This window comes from Zootoca vivipara, chromosome 1 (assembly GCF_963506605.1).
Source record: "Zootoca vivipara chromosome 1, rZooViv1.1, whole genome shotgun sequence".
NCBI classification, from domain to species: Eukaryota; Metazoa; Chordata; class Lepidosauria; order Squamata; family Lacertidae; genus Zootoca; species Zootoca vivipara.
Genome location: NC_083276.1, coordinates 71,367,468 through 71,388,719, shown reverse-complemented (window position 1 = coordinate 71,388,719; position 21,252 = coordinate 71,367,468). Strand labels below are relative to the sequence as shown.

Here is a 21,252-nt window from a genome sequence, read left to right as displayed (position 1 = left end):
TTTTGAAAGTTGGCACATACCACAATTTTTTAAAAATGAAATTAACAACAGGACCAAAATCCTGCAATTTCAGATTATTATTTTTTGCTTTTGTTTTTATTATGGACTAGTAATAGAAATCTAGCTATTAAAAAATTGACCAAACGGATCTCCTTTCTCCCCAAACCACTAAAGAAGTACTATCTGTATCACCTTTCCATAATGAATAGTTAACTGAATGGGTGCTCAGTGGAACACAGATCCATCTTCTAGAACCATCAGTAGTTGGACACAACTTCATTCTTGCAACTAGAGCTGGATCAGGGGTCTTCTCTTTTAGTGGTTCTAAGGGATGGTTCATATATCACAATCAACCAATGATTTGTAGATTTAACATCTTACATAAATTATATGACTTCATAAGAACAATGTAACATGAACAAGCAACTTGCAAAGCAGTATGGCAATAACTTCCATGAACGGGAGAGTTTGAAAATGCATATTTGCCTCTTCACAGTCATTGCTACCATGGAACTGTGTTTTCTCTGTTTAAATGTTACACTGCTCCTGTAAGTAGACCAGTCACACAATCTGTTAAGTGGCCAATTTTGTTGTATGAACTAACCCTTAGAATACTGTGCCTCATTAGAACGTTCAGATTTTTGTGGGGTCATGTTCTGAAAATACAACATCAGTGCTGTAAATTCATCTGTTAAGCAGAGAGCCCAGAACACAATCCAGTTTATTTAAATGCTGTTTTTTTTTAACTGTAGGCAACTGTGTCATCAACATTCTTTGTCCTAACTCAGGGCTAAAAATTAATTTTTCCCCAAAGCTGTTGAACACATTGATTTCTTGTAGCATTGTTTCATGACCACTGGCAAGAACAGTCTGTGGGTTCTTGAATAGTATAGCTGACCCAGGTGGAGTTGCCACTGCAATATAGCTGCACATTTCGTCTGTGTAGCCCAAGTTCCCTGCAGCATTTGCAGAATCTTGCATATGTATTGATGTTATAATTATATATGCTTGCAGAAGGGCATTTTCCATCACAGGAAACAATATTTACCTGGAAATAAGCAGAAAAATAACTTGATGTGCTAAGAGAAATGGCTAAATGGCTTCCAACCAACAATAATGCTAAACTTTCAGGGTAACAGAGTGCAAATGGTAGCAGGACACTGCTAGTCATTTACTTACTGGTGTGTTACTTCGACAATCGTTCTTGCGTATTGTCATCCTAACAGTCACCTTTTTGCAGAATTTTCCATCTTCCTTGCCTGCAAAGAATGACATGATTAGAAACCAGTTGATACACCAGGTAAGTATACAGCAAATAAAAGACAAACACCATGAGCAATGGTCTATGTCAGGCACCCCCAAACCTTGGCCCTCCAGATGTTTTGGACTACAATTTCCATCATCCCTGACCACTGGTCCTCTTAGCTAGGGATCATGGGAGTTGTAGGCCAAAACATCTGGAGGGCTGCAGTTTGGGGATGCCTGGTCTATGTCATTCAAATTTTGGACTCTTAAAAATGTTCTAAGCATTATATTTATTATCAGCACAAATATTCTATGTATCAAAAAATCTAAAGATAGATAGGACTGTGTCAGTATAGTTGCCATTGAAATGAGTGGAGCTTGTACCAATGAAATTCCTGGGGTTGACAGCACCCTAAAATTCACTTTCCAAATCAACAGAAAACTTAATTCCAAATGTATTTATTTTAAAGTACCAGTGATTTTAATAATTGTTCTTAAGTAAGAGCTCAGGACTATAATCTAGGACCCTAGTGTTAAATTACTTACTCATGAATGTGAATAGGTCTATCTCAAAATGTGGAAGTAAACTATCCAAGTATTTTCTGAAAGCACTTAACATAATTTAATTCAGCTGAATTCAATACTACTAAACTGGTGTTACATAAAAATAAATATGGTGTGTACATGGCAACATTCATAGTGCCAAGTCTACATTAATTACATCATCATATTTTGGGTAAGCAATTTGAAGATTGCACTCTAAGGGTTTCACACTATGACAATTGCACAACATGATGTGACATCCCAAATTGCCACAAAGGTAACAGCCACCAATGCCAAACTGTGTAATAGGGAACTAGATAGATGAGATGAAGAAACAGTGCAACTGGAGGCAACTTTCCTATGCACGATACCCCACTCCAAATCTCCAACACTAGCCCAACTATTTTACATAGGAGTTACAAATGAATAGCAGACAGGCTGCATTACAAGCTAGGATATGTTTGCAACACATGAGATAACACTGTTCTTACATTGGCACAAACTCCTGAATAACACCAGTATTCACAGAGGTGTTTTATTGCTATCATTCTCAGTTCAAGCTACAAGCCTTTTAGTTAGGAGTGGCCCCTCAGTGAGACCACCTTCACATGCAGCTGCAGTCGAGCTATTTCTTCGTGCTGCAATCCTTCATAGCTAGCAGCTACACCTCACATTTCAGCCAACTGCCTTGAAAATATGGTTGGACAGGTGGCATACAAATATTTAAAATAAAACAAACAAGTCAACACAAATAGGAACAATTTGCTTATTTGCTTCCAATCCAATAGGAACTCCACCAATTGTATGGGGAAGACTTTTGTGATTATTGCACTGTTTCTGGTTTGCAGTATTTCTCATTGAGCAACTACCAGCACCACATAATTATTTTTAGAAATGTTATATAACAGATGATAATACTTAGCCATTTATTCAGCATTTACCCAAGGAGACAGTGCTGTACACATATGGCATACTTTCTGGATAAGTGTTATTTTAACAGCAAGCTTTAACAAGCAAAGTGATTAGTTTCTACCTTCTACAACACTATGGAAATTACTGAAAATAGCAAGCAAAATAACCATGCAGCGAACTAAAACACTATGCAAATGCTTACTACCAACAGTACATTGTTGGCTAACAACAATGCACTGCCCATACAGTGCAAAATGAAAAGATGTGTGAGCAGATCTGAAAAGTGAGCAGTTCATACTACAATACAGCTTATTTCAACCAGATGTTGTGACCTGAGGGCATGATGCTCCTATGAGGGAGTACATTGTTGGAAATCAACAATGGTTCTGTCTGGTTTGTTCCTACTGATTTCCAAGAATATGTACCTGTGTTACAGCTAGCGCTAGGTATAGGAGTGACTGGGCTAACGGGGAATGGGAGCAACAATGACATTCCAGAACCTAATAAGAATATTACAAATTGAACACATTATATATGATACATAGATGCACAAACATTAGGGAGGAATTCAGTGTTGCGCTAAGGCATTCATTCCTTCAAGGTACATATTTTGGCTCTACTCCTGTTCCCCATCCCACTGTTCCAAGAGTTCTCCCAATTCCCCCATGATAATTGGGGGGGAGGGGGAATGAGGGTGAGGAAATCATTCCATCAAGGAAGCCTAATGGCCTGCACTGACAGAGCCTCTTAGTGCTACTTTGAATTCCTTCCTGAGTTTAAATAATATTTTCTTGTTTTATATTTAAAATAGGTTCCTGCTCTTGTGCATGTAACTGTCTTTTATATGTAGTAGTTGCTAAACAATTTCCTTCTCCTTAAATATCTTCTTTATTTTTAAGTAATATCTTTTTTATTTTCCCATGTTTGCGTCCTGTTTTTCTTCCAGGGAGCTCAACGTGGAATATTTTAATAATTGTATTGTACTGACATGTACATATTACTGTAAATATATTGTATATAGGGATACGGGTGGCGCTGTGGGTTAAACCACAGAGCCTAGGGCTTGACAATCAGAAGGTCGGTGGTTCGAATCCCTGCGATGGTTCGAAAGCATGTCAAAATGCAAGTAGATAAATAGCAACCGCTACAGCGGGAAGGTAAACGGCGTTTCCATGTGCTGCTCTGGTTTGCCAGAAGCGGCTTTGTCATGCTGGTCACATGACCTGGAAACTGTACACCGGCTCCCTCGGCCAATAATGTGAGATGAGCGCACAACCCCAGAGTTGGTCACGACTGGACCTAATGGTCAGGGGTCCCTTTACCTTTACCTTTATATTGTATATAATAATATAATACATGAGCTTTACCACTTCTATCCACACTACAAATCTACATGGTAGGTTTAGGCTGAAGTAAATGACTAAACAACAACAACAAGTTGTCCAAAGTTACCCAAAGTGCCTCATGACTGAAAAAGGATTTGAGCCCAGATCTTCCAAGATGAAGTCTAACACTCTAACCACTTCACACAATCCAACACGAAGACACACACTGTTAGTCTATGGATTTTGGTCTGGATATGGAACTACATGATGTGCCACACAATCCATTGAATGTTTACTTAGAAATAAGTCCCATTGAGTTCAATGATTTACTCTAAAGTAAGTTATCATAGGATTGCAGCCTATGATATAAACATATGCCCAAGTAATTCTGGGCTTAGTAAAAATGTGAGGATCTGTGGAATTATGAAATGAATAAGTTGACAACTCCTTTGTACCATAAAACAAAGATACTGCCTCCATGATTCATTCATCCAGTATATTTAAACAAAATATTAGTAATAGTTTCTGCTTTTCACAGCCCCTCTACTTCTGTAATGTGTTAACTTTATTTTGAGGAATACCAAAGAAAGCTGATGTCAGAATAATGTTTTAAATCTTCAGCTAAAGGAAATAAACAGCAAAGCTCATTTAAATAAACTAAATGACCATGCAACCAAACTAATATTTCAAATCATAGTGAATGAATCATTGATTAGCAATTTTCCAGCTCTTGCCCACCCCCAGCTGGTTGGTCTGATTTGTGAATTATGATTGAAAGAATCACTACTGCTTGCAGAAAAGTAGCCTTAGATTCAGTCCCAACCAGCGAAAATAACACAGGTGTCATTCTAACCTTAGTAAATATTGTCTTAACTCAGACAATCTAGATTTAGTTTTATTGGCAATGGTAGACAATGCTATCACCTGTGTAATTTTTTACAGTCATTCACAATCTCATACTAGACACACAATGATCTAAACAAAACATGGAGGTAAATTTCATTTCTTTAAATGGCACATGATCTCTTAATAACTAAAGTTAAGTTCAGAATGTTACTGCTATTATAACCACTGGGTAAACCAATTTTATTCTTGTTATTGTTAGTGTTGCTTATTGTTTAGATGTTTCAGAAGGCAACCAGTACCCCTCAAAACTCTCTCATATGCACATCATTATTGATGTTTTGGTACTTACATGTTTTGCAGCATCCTTCTAAGAATGGTACAATATATCCTCCAACCTGAATTTGTATTAAAAAAAAAGTCACTACCAGTATGAAATCATTTTTAGCACTAATTCACAGGTTGTAGTAGTAGTACAGATGAACTATTGGAAGAGAGCTTAACTGCACTATTAAGGAAACTAAACAGTAAATAAACCAGAATCTAGAGAATAATACAATATTTATTTTAACTGAAACAAAATATGAGCGTGGATAGCTCAGTTGGTTACAGCGTGATGCTGCTAATGCCAATGTTGCAGATTCGATCCCCATATGGGACAGATGCATACTCCTGCATTTCCAACTCTACAGTTCTGTGATTCTATTATTACATTTTAAAAACCCTTAGATTCAGCGTAACGTTCACTCTAAACAAAAGTCAGATCAAACAGATTAGGAGCAACATAGCAAGACTGCTCTTGAAAGTCTACTTGAGAGGAAAATGTACGGTAAGTATAATCCTCTAGGCACTTTGCCTGCCCCTCTGAACTGCCATGGGAGTGACACAACATTGCTTTCTTTCCATCATCTGTAGAACACTTCTACACCTGGTAAATCAATGAGCAGTCATAGTGCTCACTGTAGAGGCCATTTAACCTTTATGGCTCTGAAAAGACACTTACTTACTTACTTACTTACTTACTTACTTACTTACTTACTTACTTGCATCTATATCCCTCTTTTGTTCATGGTGGTGTACATGGCTCTCCCTCTCGCCATATTATCCTCGTAACAATGCTGTCAGGTGGGTTAGTCTAAGAGGTGGAGATTGTCCCAAGGTCACCCAGTGATCTTCATGGCTGAATGGGGATTTGAATCCTGGTCTCCCAATTCCTAGTACCTACACCCTAACCACTATACAGCACTGGATCTATTGTAATGTAGTTTACATTACATATAGCTCTAGGGTAATTATATTACCATGATGTTGCGAGCATCCCTGTTTCCTCACCAGTGCTGCCCAGGGGTGTGGTGTGCATACAGAGACTTCCAGTGTGGTGGTTTTGTGATCTATATGTTAAGTAGATCTAAATGTTACAGCCAGGAGAAGGGTCACTCGCCAGAGGGAGGAATGATTTCAACAGCATCCCATTTCCAAATGCAAAGTCTAACCTGTGTTCCGGTTCTTTAACCTTTACAACCTTTTGTTCCATCTTGTTGCAATAAATGGAAGTGTCCAGAGGAAGCAAAATAAAAGCTTTCAAAATCGAATGCAAAATGGATGAACCACTGACCTTCACACATTCTGTTTCATTAAACGGTGGACAGCTGATGGCTGATGTAATTAGAACAGGTCCAAACGGTGTGTTTGCGCAGTCATATCTGACACAGTTCGAAATCCAACTGGTGCCAGGCTATTTTGAGTATTTAAAATAATTATCAGAAATACAAACACTTCAAAAACCAATAGAATTTGCAGAGCTTTTTTAAAAAACAAAAACAAACTTGATTTAAAGTCAAAATAAGCCACTTGCTTTCACTGTGGGAGCTGTCACTGACATTCCTAATACCAAATACAATCTGTACTGTGCCTTTCTGAGAAACAAGACTTCCAGATGCATCCATGAAGTAATACAGTTCTGCACTGTAGCAACCTTGGTTTATTATATTTCTTATTCCCACCTAGTCCTGTGACAGACCAGCAAAATTCAGTGTGACTTCTGAAAGGTTACATAGCTCTATGTGGGGTGCAAATTAGTAGTGAAAGTATTGCTGTTTCTCCCCCTTCCACCTCTTGTGAAGAGACGCCAAAGCCTACATACTGTTTGTTAAAGAGCTGGACTATTCCTCTACTATCTATAGTCCTCCCTATTGATCTTACAACACCTTAAGACCTTCATTTTCAATAAAAATGAAATGATGGGAAGAAGAATGGTCAGCAACTGCATTTGGCCACTGGACTCAGCACTTACCCATGTCCTTAAGGCGGCTGGGAGGTTGGTGCTGTGCAAGGGCACTGGTCGAGCCAATCTTGCACTCCTGCTGGCCACCAACTGCCTTGCCACCTTGCCCTCTCCCTCACAATAAAAACAGTGACTCCATTGTCAGGAGGCCAGGTGAGCACCATGACCCCACCGTGTCATTCACTACTGCCCAGGTAGCTTCCATCATACATAGCTATGCCATCACCAGAGTAGGAATGTGCAACTTCATGTTTCCTAAATTTGTTTTGCTAATGTAATTTGAGCACAGATTGCTTGCCAAGATAAGACTAAAAAATTCCACTACAGGTTTTTTGGTTCAGAAGTACAAGCTTAACTTAGCACTTACACTTAGTAACCAATGAGAGCCACTCTCCCTCCATTAAGAAAAACTAAGTACTGTACGAATTTACCTTAAAATGTGAAACTGTTCCATTGCTGAAAGAGTGAACACAAGATACATTCTTGCATTTTCCACAACAAGTTGTTAAATCCTCTGGAGGTTCATAGACTTCATTCTGAAAAAGTAAAGGATATCATTTCAAATATAGTTCAAATTAGGAATTAAGATTACAATAGTGTATTTTTTATTGCAATATTCCATTGAACTCTATCATAATCATAGTATCTAACAGTACTATTAAATGTATTATTGTACCTTAAATGTACTGCTGCTATTACTAGGAGAGCAATGTACTTCAATGGCCCTTAGACTTGCACATGGGGATGCTGGGTTCATGGTGTGGCTCAGCCACTTTGAAATTGATTGTGGGCCTTTCCACGTGATCAGTTTTTAGCATGATAAATGTACAGTTCATACACATTTGTTGTGTCCTAGACAGATTGTCTTCTGTTGCCAAGATGCCGTGATAAAATTCAACCAGAATAACCTGGTTAATGTCCATCAGTATTTGAGGCAACAACTTCTTAAGTTCTGCAGAAAAGTCAAGCATGGCTATTAAGTTTTAACTCATGCTGTGGTTTGACTTCTGTTTGCTCATGGCAGCTTAAATAGTGAACTATGTTTCCATTTTCTAACACATTTATGTGTATCACATGCACATTAATGTTTACACCACTAAAGCATACATAAAATGACTTTCTGTATTCCATATTAGCAAAGGCATGAGCTTTTTCACAATTAAATTGTATTTATGCATAGTGCAATATTGCAACAAGCCTATGTCCAGCACTAATAGCATGATATCCTGTCCTCATAGAAAGTATTGTTGGCTGCATTTGCTGTAGCAGAGTAGTTATGATGATGCTCAGTTTCTTGTTTGTTGTACAGAAGCTCTTCAAGCCTCAACAAACAGATACAATATCAATTGATTCAATAAATGGGGAAATTTTCACCATGAACAAATTGCATTGTATCCATTGATTAATTTATGTAACATTTAGTAAATATACTCTACATTTCTGCAGCTTGCTTTGATCCTTGCAACTATTACCTATGCAGAAGACTTAACTTCTAACAAGTATTTACTCTTGTAGAACAAATCATAGCAGCATTAAAACATCTGTTCTTATAACTGAATGTTATCAATGGGTCAACCACTAATCCCAGTTTTCAAACAAGACCTCTTGTTATAAGACATCAGAAATTATGGATGGGGAAATTAGTGCAACTGCACTAGTTTCCTTTATTCTTAATAAAATGATTTACTTTTATTATTCCTATCTGCTGTTCTATTTTACCAGAAAAAAACCCCAAAGTTAAATTCTAAACTTCTTACAGATTTGCACCTTGCCGCACAATCTATAGTGGATATATTTATCCGATAGTACTTGGTAACAGGATCAACTATGCTTGTGCAGTAGGAAGTGTGGCAAACACCATCAGGTGAGTGTTCAACAATGGACTGTCCTGGATGCAGAACGCCTCTCTCGCTGCTTAGGCACACTTTGTCTCTTGCTGGAACAGATTTCCAAAAACATACATTGAATAAAGTTAACAAATAATCAAAACCAATGACAATTGATGCTTCAAAAGAAGAAAGAAAAGTGAGAACATAATACTTTTAGACCTTCACAAATATCATTTGGCTTATTTGTGAAAGTGAATCAACTGAATCCATTTGTATCTATTTATGACTTTATGTTGGCTCATACTGGTTGCCTCTTAAAAAACCAAAGGACACATTCATTAAACATATCTGCTCAGCTTTTCTTGAAAGCATAAAAATATGCAGCAAAAATGTCTAAGAATTATTTCCTTAGAAAAATGAGAAACTATAGTTCTAAATCTAAATCTAAAAGTGTTCTAATTCTATATAGAACAATTTATAACTATTATACTGACACCAATTTAATGATAATGATGATGATGATACTTCCAATCCTTCTACATAATGCTTCCTTGGGAACACAGCAGCAACATATGAAACTGGTTTGTCTTCCACTTCTGCTTCATCATGGTTCATTGTTTCATACAGACAAATGTGTTGATATTAATTATGGCTCATTTGAAATAAGCTATCTTGAAACCAAGCTGGTGTAAGCTTGGATAAAGCAACAAACTGGTTAAGCAAAAGGGGAAGTAAAAGCTAACAAACCTCTGGAAGGGGAGGAGAGTCTGTTCAAAACTATGGTACAGCATGATGTGTGAATGTGGCCATAGCCTTGAGTTAAATAGGATAGATTTAATGCTTTTTTCAACTAAATATCTTGTATACTTACAACACTTGTACTTAGTGCAGTGACAAACATTTTCTGTGCTGTTCTGGAATTGTTCATCTATAATAAGTTTCTCTCCCTGTCCATAAAAGAAGAAAAATACAATTACTATGTCATTAATGTTGCATTTCAATGTCAGTGCTAAGAAGCACGGCTTATATATTCCTATTCCATTTGAAATTCTTCATTTTGTTGCTTAGTAATAAAGTACTTTTGAAAAGTGTAACTTAAGCTACACTTGAAGGTAAAATTCTGGTTTCATAGTAATGTTTAGAAATATGGAATGGAAAAGGTAGCCTCTGCCTAGTGGCTACTTTATAGTACAGGTGCTCAGGGAACACAGGCCTAAGATTAATACAATATTTCTTCCTCTCTGACAGTTTACTTTTATATGTTCAAACATAAGTACAGTGGTACCTCGGTTTACAAATAAAATTGGTTCCAGAAGTCTGTACTTAACCTGAAGCGAACTTTCCCATTGAAAGTAATGCAAAGTGGATTAATCCATTCCAGACAGGTCCGCGGAGTACTCAACCTGAAGCGTACTTAACCCGAGGTATGACTGTAATTGGTTCCGGAAGTCCGTACTTAACCTGAAGCATACTTAACCTGAAGCGAACTTTCCCATTGAAAGTAATGGAAAGTGGATTAATCCGTTCCAGACAGGTCCACGGAGTACTTAAACTGAAAATACTCAAACTGAGGCGTACTTAAACCGAGGTATGACTGTATACCACCCAATCTTATAATGATCATTTAAAAGTCTGATTGGATTCATCAGACTTATTCCCAATTATGCACAGGAAAAGGAAAATTACATGCAATTCATTGCATATTAAATGGCAATTTCTTTGTCAATGTCTGCTAAAAGCAACAGGTGTCATCCATTTCTGATGTTCCACTTGTGCACCAGACTTCTGCATCTAGAAATGGGACTTCCCATTCCTCTCCTACCCCAACACCCTCCTCCTAAATGTGCTCTGGAGTTTTGGGGAAGTCCTGCTGTGTCTGCTGGTGTGATATTGGATCTCACCCATTGTTCCTAATCCTGAGCTATGTGAGCATTTGGATGCTTTCCTGAATGCTTTCCTGCTTTCACAAACAGAAACAGATGCTGGATCAAAATACTGGTTACTTACTGCAAACGTTCATTCCAGGGAACTGTGCAGAAAGTATCCAGGAAACAGAGTTAAGTCATCCTACCACCCAAGGCAGGCAAGGTCACATGATGCAGAGGTGTAGTGAATATGTAGCTCCTGTGTTTCCACCCACAACCCCCTTTCTGGCCATATCTGTGCAAGAGGCATAGCACTCTCCCAGAAATGGAATGGCCCAAAGAAGAGGTAGGAAGCTATATACCAGAAGCTCGTCAAGCTGATAAAAGGGTGCAGCAGGATGTCTCCTGCATACTCCTCTGAAGAACATTTATGATAAGCAGCCAATGGTTAATTCTCTGGTTGGTGAGCAGGAGCTACCCAGGAAACAGGGGGATATATGCCCAAGATTAGCCAATTAGGGAGGAACAAATTTATTGCCAGGTGCCTTTATGTCCTCAAGGGAGGAGGCTACAGAGGCAGTTGCTGCCTTATTGGAGAGAGCTGAGATATTTAATAATGATGAAAGACTTTGGCCTCATGCACCTTGGTGATGCAAACACACAGCCAATGTGAACATGTTGATTTCCCCTCTTCATCTGGGGTGAAAGGATACAAAAGTGAGTCAGAGTTATGAAATTGTTCAGTTTTATGAAAGCAAATTTTCTGGGCCCTCCTGACATCTAATTTATGGCATGTCTATGTGGGGCTTCCCTTTTGCTTGATCCAGAGGCCGTGGTTAGGGCAGAGTGCTGCAGCACAATTACTGACAGGAGTGAGGCCTTCTCAGGATGTAACACTTGTGCTCAGAGATTTGCACTGGTTGCCGCTCTGCTACTGGGCCATGTTCAATGTGTTACCATTAGTATACAAAGTGCTTAACAACTTGGGACCAGTTTACCTACGAGACTGCCTTGCTCGACATGTGCCCACTCAATTGCTTCAATAGCTGGAACTGGCACTACTACAGGTGCTACATAATACCCATTCCAACACTGCTTTGAGTCCTACTCTCTAGAGCATGAGAAAACAAGCATGCTCCACCTTCCATGTGACAGTCCTTAAGATATTTGAAGATGACTAGCATATCTTCTCTCAGCCTCTTCTCATTCTTGTTCAATAATATAAATAATGGCAATGAATTCAATCTATGTCAAATATGACTGGAGTCAAAGATGGACAGCACAATTTGCAGGCAGTTCATTGTATCAGAATAACATTTAAAATGTGTTTTAATAAGATTTCCTCCTTACCAGTTTACACTGAGGCTTAGGAACTGTTTCACATGCACATTCTAAAATGGGGAAGAGAAGTGTCAGAATAAATGTTCATACACTTTCATGAATGCAAGCAATCAACATACAAAATTATTTCCTAAAATGATGCAGTTCAACGTTTGCCAGGCATTCCATAAACTAGTCTTGTAGCACCTTAATTACTAGCAGATTTATTGTGGCACACACTTTATGGACTAGAGCAGGCATAGGCAAACTCAGCCCTCCAGATGTTTTGGGACTACAATCCCCATCATCCCTGACCATTGGTCCTGTTAGCTGGGGATGATGCGAGTTGTAGTCCCCAAAAGCTGGAGGGCCGAGTTTGCCTATGCCTGGACTAGAGTGACTTCGTCCTACAAAAGCAATATCCTCAACAGTCATTCAGTTTCTCTAAAGTTTTATTCCCATGAGACAGAGCTTTCCAATCTTCTCCTTCATTCTCATAGAATGTTCAAATTTCCTCAGATGTATAGTGGATGTAGGGTTGAGCTTACTTTATTGTTATGGGTAGTGCGTGCATCTTTCCCCCTTCCATTAAACACTCTGCAGCCTCCCCAGCTGCCCACTCTTCCTGCTCAGAAAAAGCCCCTGTCTCAGCTGGGGAGCAGTAACCTTCCTGATCCCCAGCTGAGCTGTGCAAACAAGCTGCATTGTCCCAGCCTGCAAGCACCTGGGTGAAACCACCTCTCTACAAGACATCTCAATTGGCCCACACCATAGTTAGACTACTGATGATTCCAGACATTGCTAGATTTTCAATATTAATTCAACATTGCATTTTATACTGCAAGATAAATTAATGTAACCTAATTAAAGGACAATGAAAAGAACTGTAATTACCACATGTACGAAATGGACAGCACGTTTCTGGGCTCCATACTTCTACCAAGGACATCCCTAATAAACACTTAAATTCAGGACAACGATAGGTTTCACAAACTGCAAGTTAAAAGTGCAAAGAAAGAAATGGTGTTGATTGTTCAAGCGGGGAGAGCATTTCCAAAACTCATGACCAAAAATAAAATGTTCAGCAAAGCATAAAGCACATTCTTCATATATACCTCACACAAAATTTGTTTATACATTGAATCATAGATCTTTGGTTTAATAAATTAATGACATTTTTAAGAGGCATGGATAGCATCTCTTGGTAACAATTCCATATGCTTATTCCATGACTGCCTTAAAAATGATTAGGATAGCTTTAATGAGCTTGTCTGTTAATGAAAATTCTGTATTGTCCATCATTTACAGCACTGAAAAATCATGGCAAACAATTAAGAAAGCCTCTAGAGAAATCATCAACTCACTACACTGGTAAGTAGGACAACATCTGTCTGTCATGTTGCCTTCCACAGTAAGCACTTCTCCTTCCTGGCACGCTGGAATTTGATCAGAGCAAATACCACATGCTGATAAAAAGAGAAATGTTAAATTATTAGAAAGCACACATACATACCATTTGTTTTCAGTTTTCTGTAAGTGCAAAAATTCTACCTAAAAGGGTTGATGAAACTACAATGAAAAGTTGAGCACTACCTAATTTAACTTCTGAATGCAGAACTGTCAACCTTACGTCTAGTTAGAGAGTCAGTACGAGAATGACCGCTCCCCACATTAACTAGGGGGTGGCTTTTGCGTGGTTGCATGCAGCCCCCCCCCCCCGAGACTACGAGACCCCCAGCAAGGTAGTTGGTTTCGCCACTGCCGCACCCCCCACGAGCTCGGTACCTGGAGGTTCCCACCTAGCCTCGTCAATTAGCCAATCCCGGCTGGGGGGCATTGCCAAGGGAGTTGGCCAGGTAGAGTTAGGCCTGCCCACACTCACAACAGAGGGTGTAACTTACCAATCCCCACACACTTTGGATAACCCTGATGTTCCCCAGATCCTTGGCTGGGGACTGGGAGGGATAAACGCCCAATGCCTAAGCCAAGGTCTTCCCATCTGAGAATTTAATAAAGTTGTGGCCAATTTTAATTGTCAGGTGTCATTATTCCTCCCGGGGGTCACCTAGGGCTTGGGGGGGGGGGTTCCGCCTGTCCGCGCAATGAGATTGGTGTCGGACTTTTGGCTGCCCCAATCGTGTGACTTTGATTGTAAAAAGAAAGAGATTAAATTGGGTGGGAAAGCTTAATTTAGCTAAGTAGTTTTTTATTCACTGGGAGAAAGAGACTTTGCATAGCTAAAAAGGGGATCAAGTACAGTATAGGTGAAGTATTGCCACAGAAACTAAATAGCTCCCCTATAACCTCAAACCACTCAGAGGGTGGGTGCATGCAACAGAATGCTTAATGGTTTTGGATGGGCCTCCAGGTTGGGCTGATAGAGTATAGGATGCTGATTGCACTGGGGGATTTGAGAAGCAGTTTTTCAGGATTGCAGTGGCCACCACAGAAGTGCAGTTGGGCTTTTAGAAACAACTGGAATTCAAGAGCAGTGTGGGCCTGGGGGGAGTGGGGGAATTTGAATCCATTCTGGTTACATTGTATCTTCTATAAAAGATGTGCAGGCAGGAAGGTGGTGCCAGTACACCATTGCACACTGGCACATCATTTATCTCTGTGTAAGGTGTTTTGTTCTATCCCTCAAGTATCCCTATTTTGGATATTGTGCGATACAGAATACTGGACTAGGCAGTAGAGCTTCTCTTATACCATTGTAGCACATATTCCTAGACAGTCTTCTTTGCTTACATATTAATCTACAGGCTGTCAATAAGAACTAAATTTGAATACCACAGATATAGGATACACAGCAGGTGCCTTCCACATGGGCAGCAATCAGAGTTTGATCTGCTCGGCAGTTTGGAATCTGTTCCATAGACTCACATTTTGCTGGATCACATTCTGAAACAAAGATAATTTTCTCATAAAATATATGATATTCCATCCTGAAGTCTCCCTAATGGGGCTTGCACTAAGTAATAAAATATAACTACATCTTATTTCCTTCTGCAGTGTAACTAGGAATACTGGAGCAAACTGTGAAATATAGGTCTAGCACGTCCTCTATATATGTTGGAGAAAGAGCTTCCACATACCACATTGATACAGTTTCTTCAGTCTTGCCTTCCAAGTATCTAAAAATGGATCTGGGACTAGTGCATGGAAAAATGCTTACAGGGCAAATGAGCACCACCAAGACCTTCCCAGGCTTGTTTACCTTTTTGTCTCTGTTTCCTTTTTCCTTTGCAACTGCACATGGCACAGGCTACTTTAGCTCTCAATTTTAGGAACAAGGAATTTAACAGGGGAATGTGCAAAAGCAAACATGTCTGTTCCATCCCTCATGGGCAGTGGTGAGCCAAACAGGGCTCTGCTTGGAAGTTGCCATGTTTTGTAGTTCTAAGTCCCTTTCCAGAACAGGGAATGGATGTTCTGAAGCATAGAATCATAGAGTTGGAAGAGTCCACAAGGGCCATCCAGTCCAACCCCCTGCCGAGCAGGAAACACCATCAGCAGGTGGTGGGGGCAGGACTAATTAGGGTTTTTTAACATAGTCAGGGAGGGTCAGGGGAAGGAGGAGACACTGTGTCCCCTTCTTCCTCCCGGCCTCACAAACCAAGAGCAGGAGAGTTCAGTCCTTACCCTGTGGGAAACTTGCAAAGGAGCACCCTGTGGCCCACAAGTGGAGGACTCAATCTTGCTGGGGTCTGCTTCTCAAGCACATCCCTGCAAGGAAGGCTCTTGCGAAGGGGTACCTTTACTATCCGCAGGATTCAGTTCTGCTAAGGTCTGTGCCACTAGTGATTTTCCTGTGGGGGAAATCACCCTGGAGAAATAGACTCCTGCAGCCTTGCCTTCCCAATATCCTGCCCCTTGACAACTCAGGATCCAGCATGACCCAATTTGGGACCAGATCCAGGGCTGTCTCTAATTTGGCTGAATCTGATGCCCAGCCCTAATAATAACAGTGGTCAAGGTCAAATATTTCAATAGAGACTCATTTGCCAGATATTTCATTTCTTCATTCAATACCTACCACAACTGTAGCTAGGACAACAGGAATCATCTCGGTAATAGGTTGCCAGTTTCTCTAGGCCCTTGCATTCAGGAATAAATGTTTCACAGAGGCTCTGATTACAAGCTTTTTAGATCACAGCAAAAACAAGAGAAGAATAGGGTTGAATGGCATTAATAAAACTGATTGCATTTGTTGCGTATCACAAGAAAGAGAGAGAGAGAGAGAACCCCTAGGGCTGATATTTGTAAATGTTTTGTAAAATCCAAGAAGGCTTCAACTTGCTTTGTTACTAGTGCCACGTTAAACTTTTCTTCAGGCGATCATATAAGTGGGGATAGAGTGCTATGAAAAACTGTAATACTGCTGCATTCTGTTTATACATAGCTGCACTATGAAGACTTGATATATGGCTCCCATTCTCCATTCCTGTCTTTAATGTTGACTGATTTTTAAGGTTAAAAGGGGCACAAGGGCCTGGTATGCAGTATTCACATTGCAGTCTTATGTAAAGGTAACAGGGCGACAAAGTGGCTGGCAGCTGTGAATGAGGTTCTCTTCCTAGGTGGGTGCTTTTCCTTTTTCCAGAAAAAAGCTGGGCTTAAGAGACAGCAAACTGTGCTAGGAAAAGGAAGAAGCCTTGAAACCTTGATTAAATAATAATAATAATAATAATAATCCAATTCTCATGTTTTAATCAAAACTTTTGAAACCAGTCACTGGCGGAGGAAGAGGAGTGCAGAGGGAATGCACCACCCCCGGCAGTGCGATCCCAGTAGGGTGCCATTGCAGCTGCCCCCCCCACACTGGGCACCTCGCCGCCAGGACTCATGTCACGCCCCCGGGATGCGTGCCAGCCCCGCCCCTGCCTGCTCTCCACCCCCCAGTGCCGGAGCATGAAGCTCCACCACTGAAACCAGTATTGTTCATGGAAACCTCAGAAATAGAGTGGAAAGCATTGAGATTACTTACTACAAACTTTCTGGTGACAACAAGATTGATCATCTGGTACAATTAAAGCTACTTCGCCAAAACGCTGGCATTCCAAGTCATTATTTGCTGAGCAGTTGTACTCCACAGGAGCAATGGTCTCATTGTCAACGCATTTGTGCATGCAGCATCCACTATGGGAGGTTTTCCAAGTCTCACCCAGTGCATGTGGCACTCCAGAAGTGTCTGTACAGGCTAAATTGTTGCCAAAAGTGGGGGTATTTTATTTTAATGTCTAGATTCTATGACATGTTTATAACTACAGACATAAATAATATATGACCATGGCAGGGAAAAAAAATCCAAATCAATGCTTTTTGTCAGAGGTTGGTAAAGCACTATTACTCAGGAAACACACCTGAGTCATACTCTCTTTCGGTCTACATTTTCCAGACACAGAATGGACTCCGTGAATCTTTTAAAAATCTGCATGCACACAAACCAACCATCTATGAGTAATGCAAAGAAATGGCTTTTAGATAGATCCCTGAACTACAGCACTCTGAAAGCAACACTGCTGTTCTTGGGCCTGTTAGGAACTAGTTACATTCATTATAAGGCCACTGCAGCTCCACATTCAAAGGTGAGTCAGCTGAATTCCATCCATCTGTTCTGATAAGTTATCCGAGGGGAGTAGATTCTGCAACTTATAGTTATAGGATTGATTTGAAACTTGGCAGTAGGAGAGGTATAATATTTGGGGTAGAAAGGATAAGTGACAGCTTATTTTGAATAAGTTACATGTTTGATGAAAGACTTTGGCAAGTCGGTGGGTAGTGTGCATTCTTCTTCCACGGGCTTCTGCTGGGGTGCTTTTTTGCTAGGGGGAAATTTATCCAGTTGTACTGTGTGCTTTGGGAAATTGGTTGTAATGTTAGGTCGGGGGACCGACTAGTATGTTGCATTGCCGGGGTAGCCCATTCCATTTCACCACCTGAGGCAAAATGGGAAGGCGCCGCTCCCCCTTCCGCTGCAGCCTTGCTTACTGGGGTCATGCGGTGGCTTCTGGAGAGATCTTGTCAGAAGCTGCCGCTTCTCCAGCAGGGGCAGGTGGGACACTGTTCCATGGGATTCTGCTGTCTGAAGCAGCTGCCTTAGTCCATCCCATGGACCTACCAATTACTCTTGAGTTGCATAACATGTAGTTTTTATTTAAAATGCATTTTTGTAGCCAATGTTACCTAATGAGATTTCATCAGGGTATTTTGGTGTGTAGATAGTGCGGGAGCCCTGCACATGGCAAGTCAGCTCCTGGATGTAGGGTTTCCTCCCAACATAATACCCTTCTGTATTCGCCAGACATTTATTATTTTTCTCATTTTTATACCACCCATTAAAAATAAGTTAACTGGGTACTGTACACATCCTGAGGGTGATCTAGAAACAGAAGTTTGTTTCCATTCATACATATGCTGGGTGGGATCAGAATAATTCATCACTACTTGCCAAATGATACAAAATTCAACAGCATATTGATACTTACCACACTTCTCTTCAGGGATGCAAAGAGCAGAGTGTACACGGTGAAGGACGGTCCCTTCTGCACACACACATCCCTCAGTCAATATTAAACAGGTGTCTGGATCCTGAAGTCCTGGCTCCATATTTTGACAAGTGCTTGGTGTCTCACAGGCAGATATACAGGCCTTATAGGAGAAACCTTCTGGACAGGGAAAGGCTAGCAACATAATAAACACAGTGTTTAACACAGTGATGCTTCTTCATGTAGTATTTTACATGAGCTAATGTTTCATGTGAACTTGTGCAGGAAAACAGCGACAACACTTTTATTCACTGCAAATTAAACATTAAAATTTAGAGCGGAAAAATACAGTAGAGCTTAAAATTTTCACCTGCTCACTACATCCCCCATTAACCTCCCCTTTCAACCAATCATCCCAACCCAATTATTCCAGACATATCTTTTATCTTGCAAGAAGGCAATTAGAACAGCCAGTGGTTGAGAAGCAGAGGGCTGAAAAGTTAAGCACTTCCTCCCCAAAATTGCTTTTCCACTCAGAAGTATCCTTTCCAGTGCTGCATTTATTTATTTTTTGCCATGTATAGTAGAGGTTTGAGATTTTGTACATATTTCTACTGATTTCTCAACATTATTTCTATATAAATAAGCTTGGACTTGAACCTCAGCATTTTGGCACAAATTCAGTCCTTTGTCCCATAGACTGCACTGCCTTCTCATCTTGCAGTAATATGCAAAGGTGTACAGCCTGGGAGTCATTTTGGACTCACAGCTGTCCATGGAGGTACAGGTCCAGGGCAGCTGTCTACTAGCTCCATCTGGTACACAAGCTGAGACCCTACCTGCTCACAGACTGTCTTGCCAGAGTGCTGCATGCATGGTTATCTCCTGCTTGGACTACTGCAATGTGCTTTATGTGGGGCTACCTTTGAAGGTGACTTGGAAACTACAACTAATCCAGAATGTGGAAGCTAGATTGGTGACAGAGTGGCTGCTGGGACCATGTAACACCAGTCCTAAAGGATCTTCACTGGCTCCCAGTATGTTTCCGTGCACAATTAAAAGTGTTGGCGCTGACATTTGAAGACCTAAACGGCCTCGGCCCAGTATACCTGCAGGAGCATCTCCACCCCCATCACTCAGCCTGGACACTGAGGTCCGCCTTTGAGAGCCTTCTGCTGGTTTCCTCACTGCGAAAAGTAAAGTTACAGGAAGCCAGGCAGAAGACCTTCTCGGTAGTGGCTCCCTCCCTGTGGAATGCCCTCCCTTCAGATGTCAAGGAGATAAAGAATTACACAACTATTAGAAGCCATTTGAAGGCAGCCCTGTATCAGGAAGTTTTTAATGCTTGACGCTTTTATTATGCTTTCAGATATGCTGTAATCCACCTAGAGTGGCTGAGGAAAATCATCATCATCATCATCATAGCTATTGCCATCAACAGCAAACACAGTGTCTTTGATGTGAAGTACTTACAGCAATAATCAGAATTCCTCCATTCTATACAGATGTTAAATTTATTACATGTTGCAACATAAGCAGCCAGTGCTATACATGGATTCTGAATGTATTCTTTATCTTGGACCCACATATCACAAAAGGAATCTGGAGAAACCTTAACACAAAAATAAAAGTCTTAATTTGATTACTGGTGGATAGCTGGAGAAAAAAAAGATCATCATTAGGTGTTTGATGCCAAATAGAAGCTGGTGCAGTTTAATGGGTAAAAGACAGATTCACAACAATTCTAGGAAGCCCCTAATTATAAACTTGCATCTGCGCTGAGCTCACTGTGTAGCCAGCCATAAACAAGTGCCTCTCTCTCTCTTCCTCAGCCCTTATCCGCAATATGAAGTATAATAGTGACATAATGTGCATGGTGGCTGTAAGAGGAGAGAAAACCTTTGTGTTCTCCAACTGGTCACTTCAAGAGATAAAGTTCACATGCAATTAGGTATGGTAAATGTTGGACAATTTCTCTGGAAGTCGAAGAAGCACCTCCAAGATGATGACAAATTATATGTGCTACAAGTAGTCCTCTTAGAGGAGTTCATGGTTGACACATCTTTGACATGTCGCTGCACCCTATAAAGGTGCTAATGTCAAACCCAGAAATTAATAGTTGCTAGAGAGTATTTGTCAGTAGCAGATGACGTGATTGGGAACCACTCATCTGACCTCTGGATAATCACATCACTGCTGCTTACTGTGAAGTAGAGGTGGAGGGGCAAGGCCACAAGGAAGACTGGCTCTCCTGGCATGTTTGAGCCATGTAAGTATCATTTCCACCTTGCCCTTGCCCCTCTACCTCCTGGTAGACCAATACAAATAACCGATGCTGTCTGCTGTTGGCATTAGTTGGCATTAAAAAATACGAAAAGCAATCATACCAATGCTTTTTTAATGTTCTGATTTATCTGTTTCTAATATATGTAGCTGAGGCTCCAATACTTTGGCCACCTCATGAGAAGAGAAGACTCCCTGGAAAAGACCCTGGTGTTGGGAAAGATTGAGGGCTCAAGGAGAAGGGGACAAGATGGTTGGACAGTGTTCTCGAAGACACCAACATGAGTCTGACCAAACTGTGGGAGGCAGTGGAAG

General features: G+C 40.4%; 1 protein-coding gene across 1 annotated transcript in view; it reads right to left on the bottom strand.

Annotated features, from left to right (window-relative positions):
* Positions 1-491: 491 nt before the first annotated feature.
* Positions 492-21,252, bottom strand: part of OTOG (otogelin) — a 94,721-nt gene continuing 73,960 nt past the window's right edge. The window contains exons 41-55 of the mRNA XM_060273481.1: positions 20,128-20,266; positions 18,655-18,849; positions 17,154-17,366; positions 16,203-16,307; positions 14,957-15,067; positions 13,531-13,632; positions 13,061-13,159; positions 12,197-12,237; positions 9,853-9,928; positions 8,910-9,088; positions 7,584-7,688; positions 6,484-6,603; positions 5,221-5,266; positions 1,180-1,259; positions 492-1,048 (exon numbers count right to left, since the gene is read on the bottom strand). Of these exons, the coding sequence (XP_060129464.1) occupies positions 848-1,048; positions 1,180-1,259; positions 5,221-5,266; positions 6,484-6,603; positions 7,584-7,688; positions 8,910-9,088; positions 9,853-9,928; positions 12,197-12,237; positions 13,061-13,159; positions 13,531-13,632; positions 14,957-15,067; positions 16,203-16,307; positions 17,154-17,366; positions 18,655-18,849; positions 20,128-20,266 (1,812 nt within the window). The 3' untranslated portion in view covers positions 492-847. The remainder of the gene's footprint in view (positions 1,049-1,179; positions 1,260-5,220; positions 5,267-6,483; positions 6,604-7,583; positions 7,689-8,909; positions 9,089-9,852; positions 9,929-12,196; positions 12,238-13,060; positions 13,160-13,530; positions 13,633-14,956; positions 15,068-16,202; positions 16,308-17,153; positions 17,367-18,654; positions 18,850-20,127; positions 20,267-21,252) is intronic.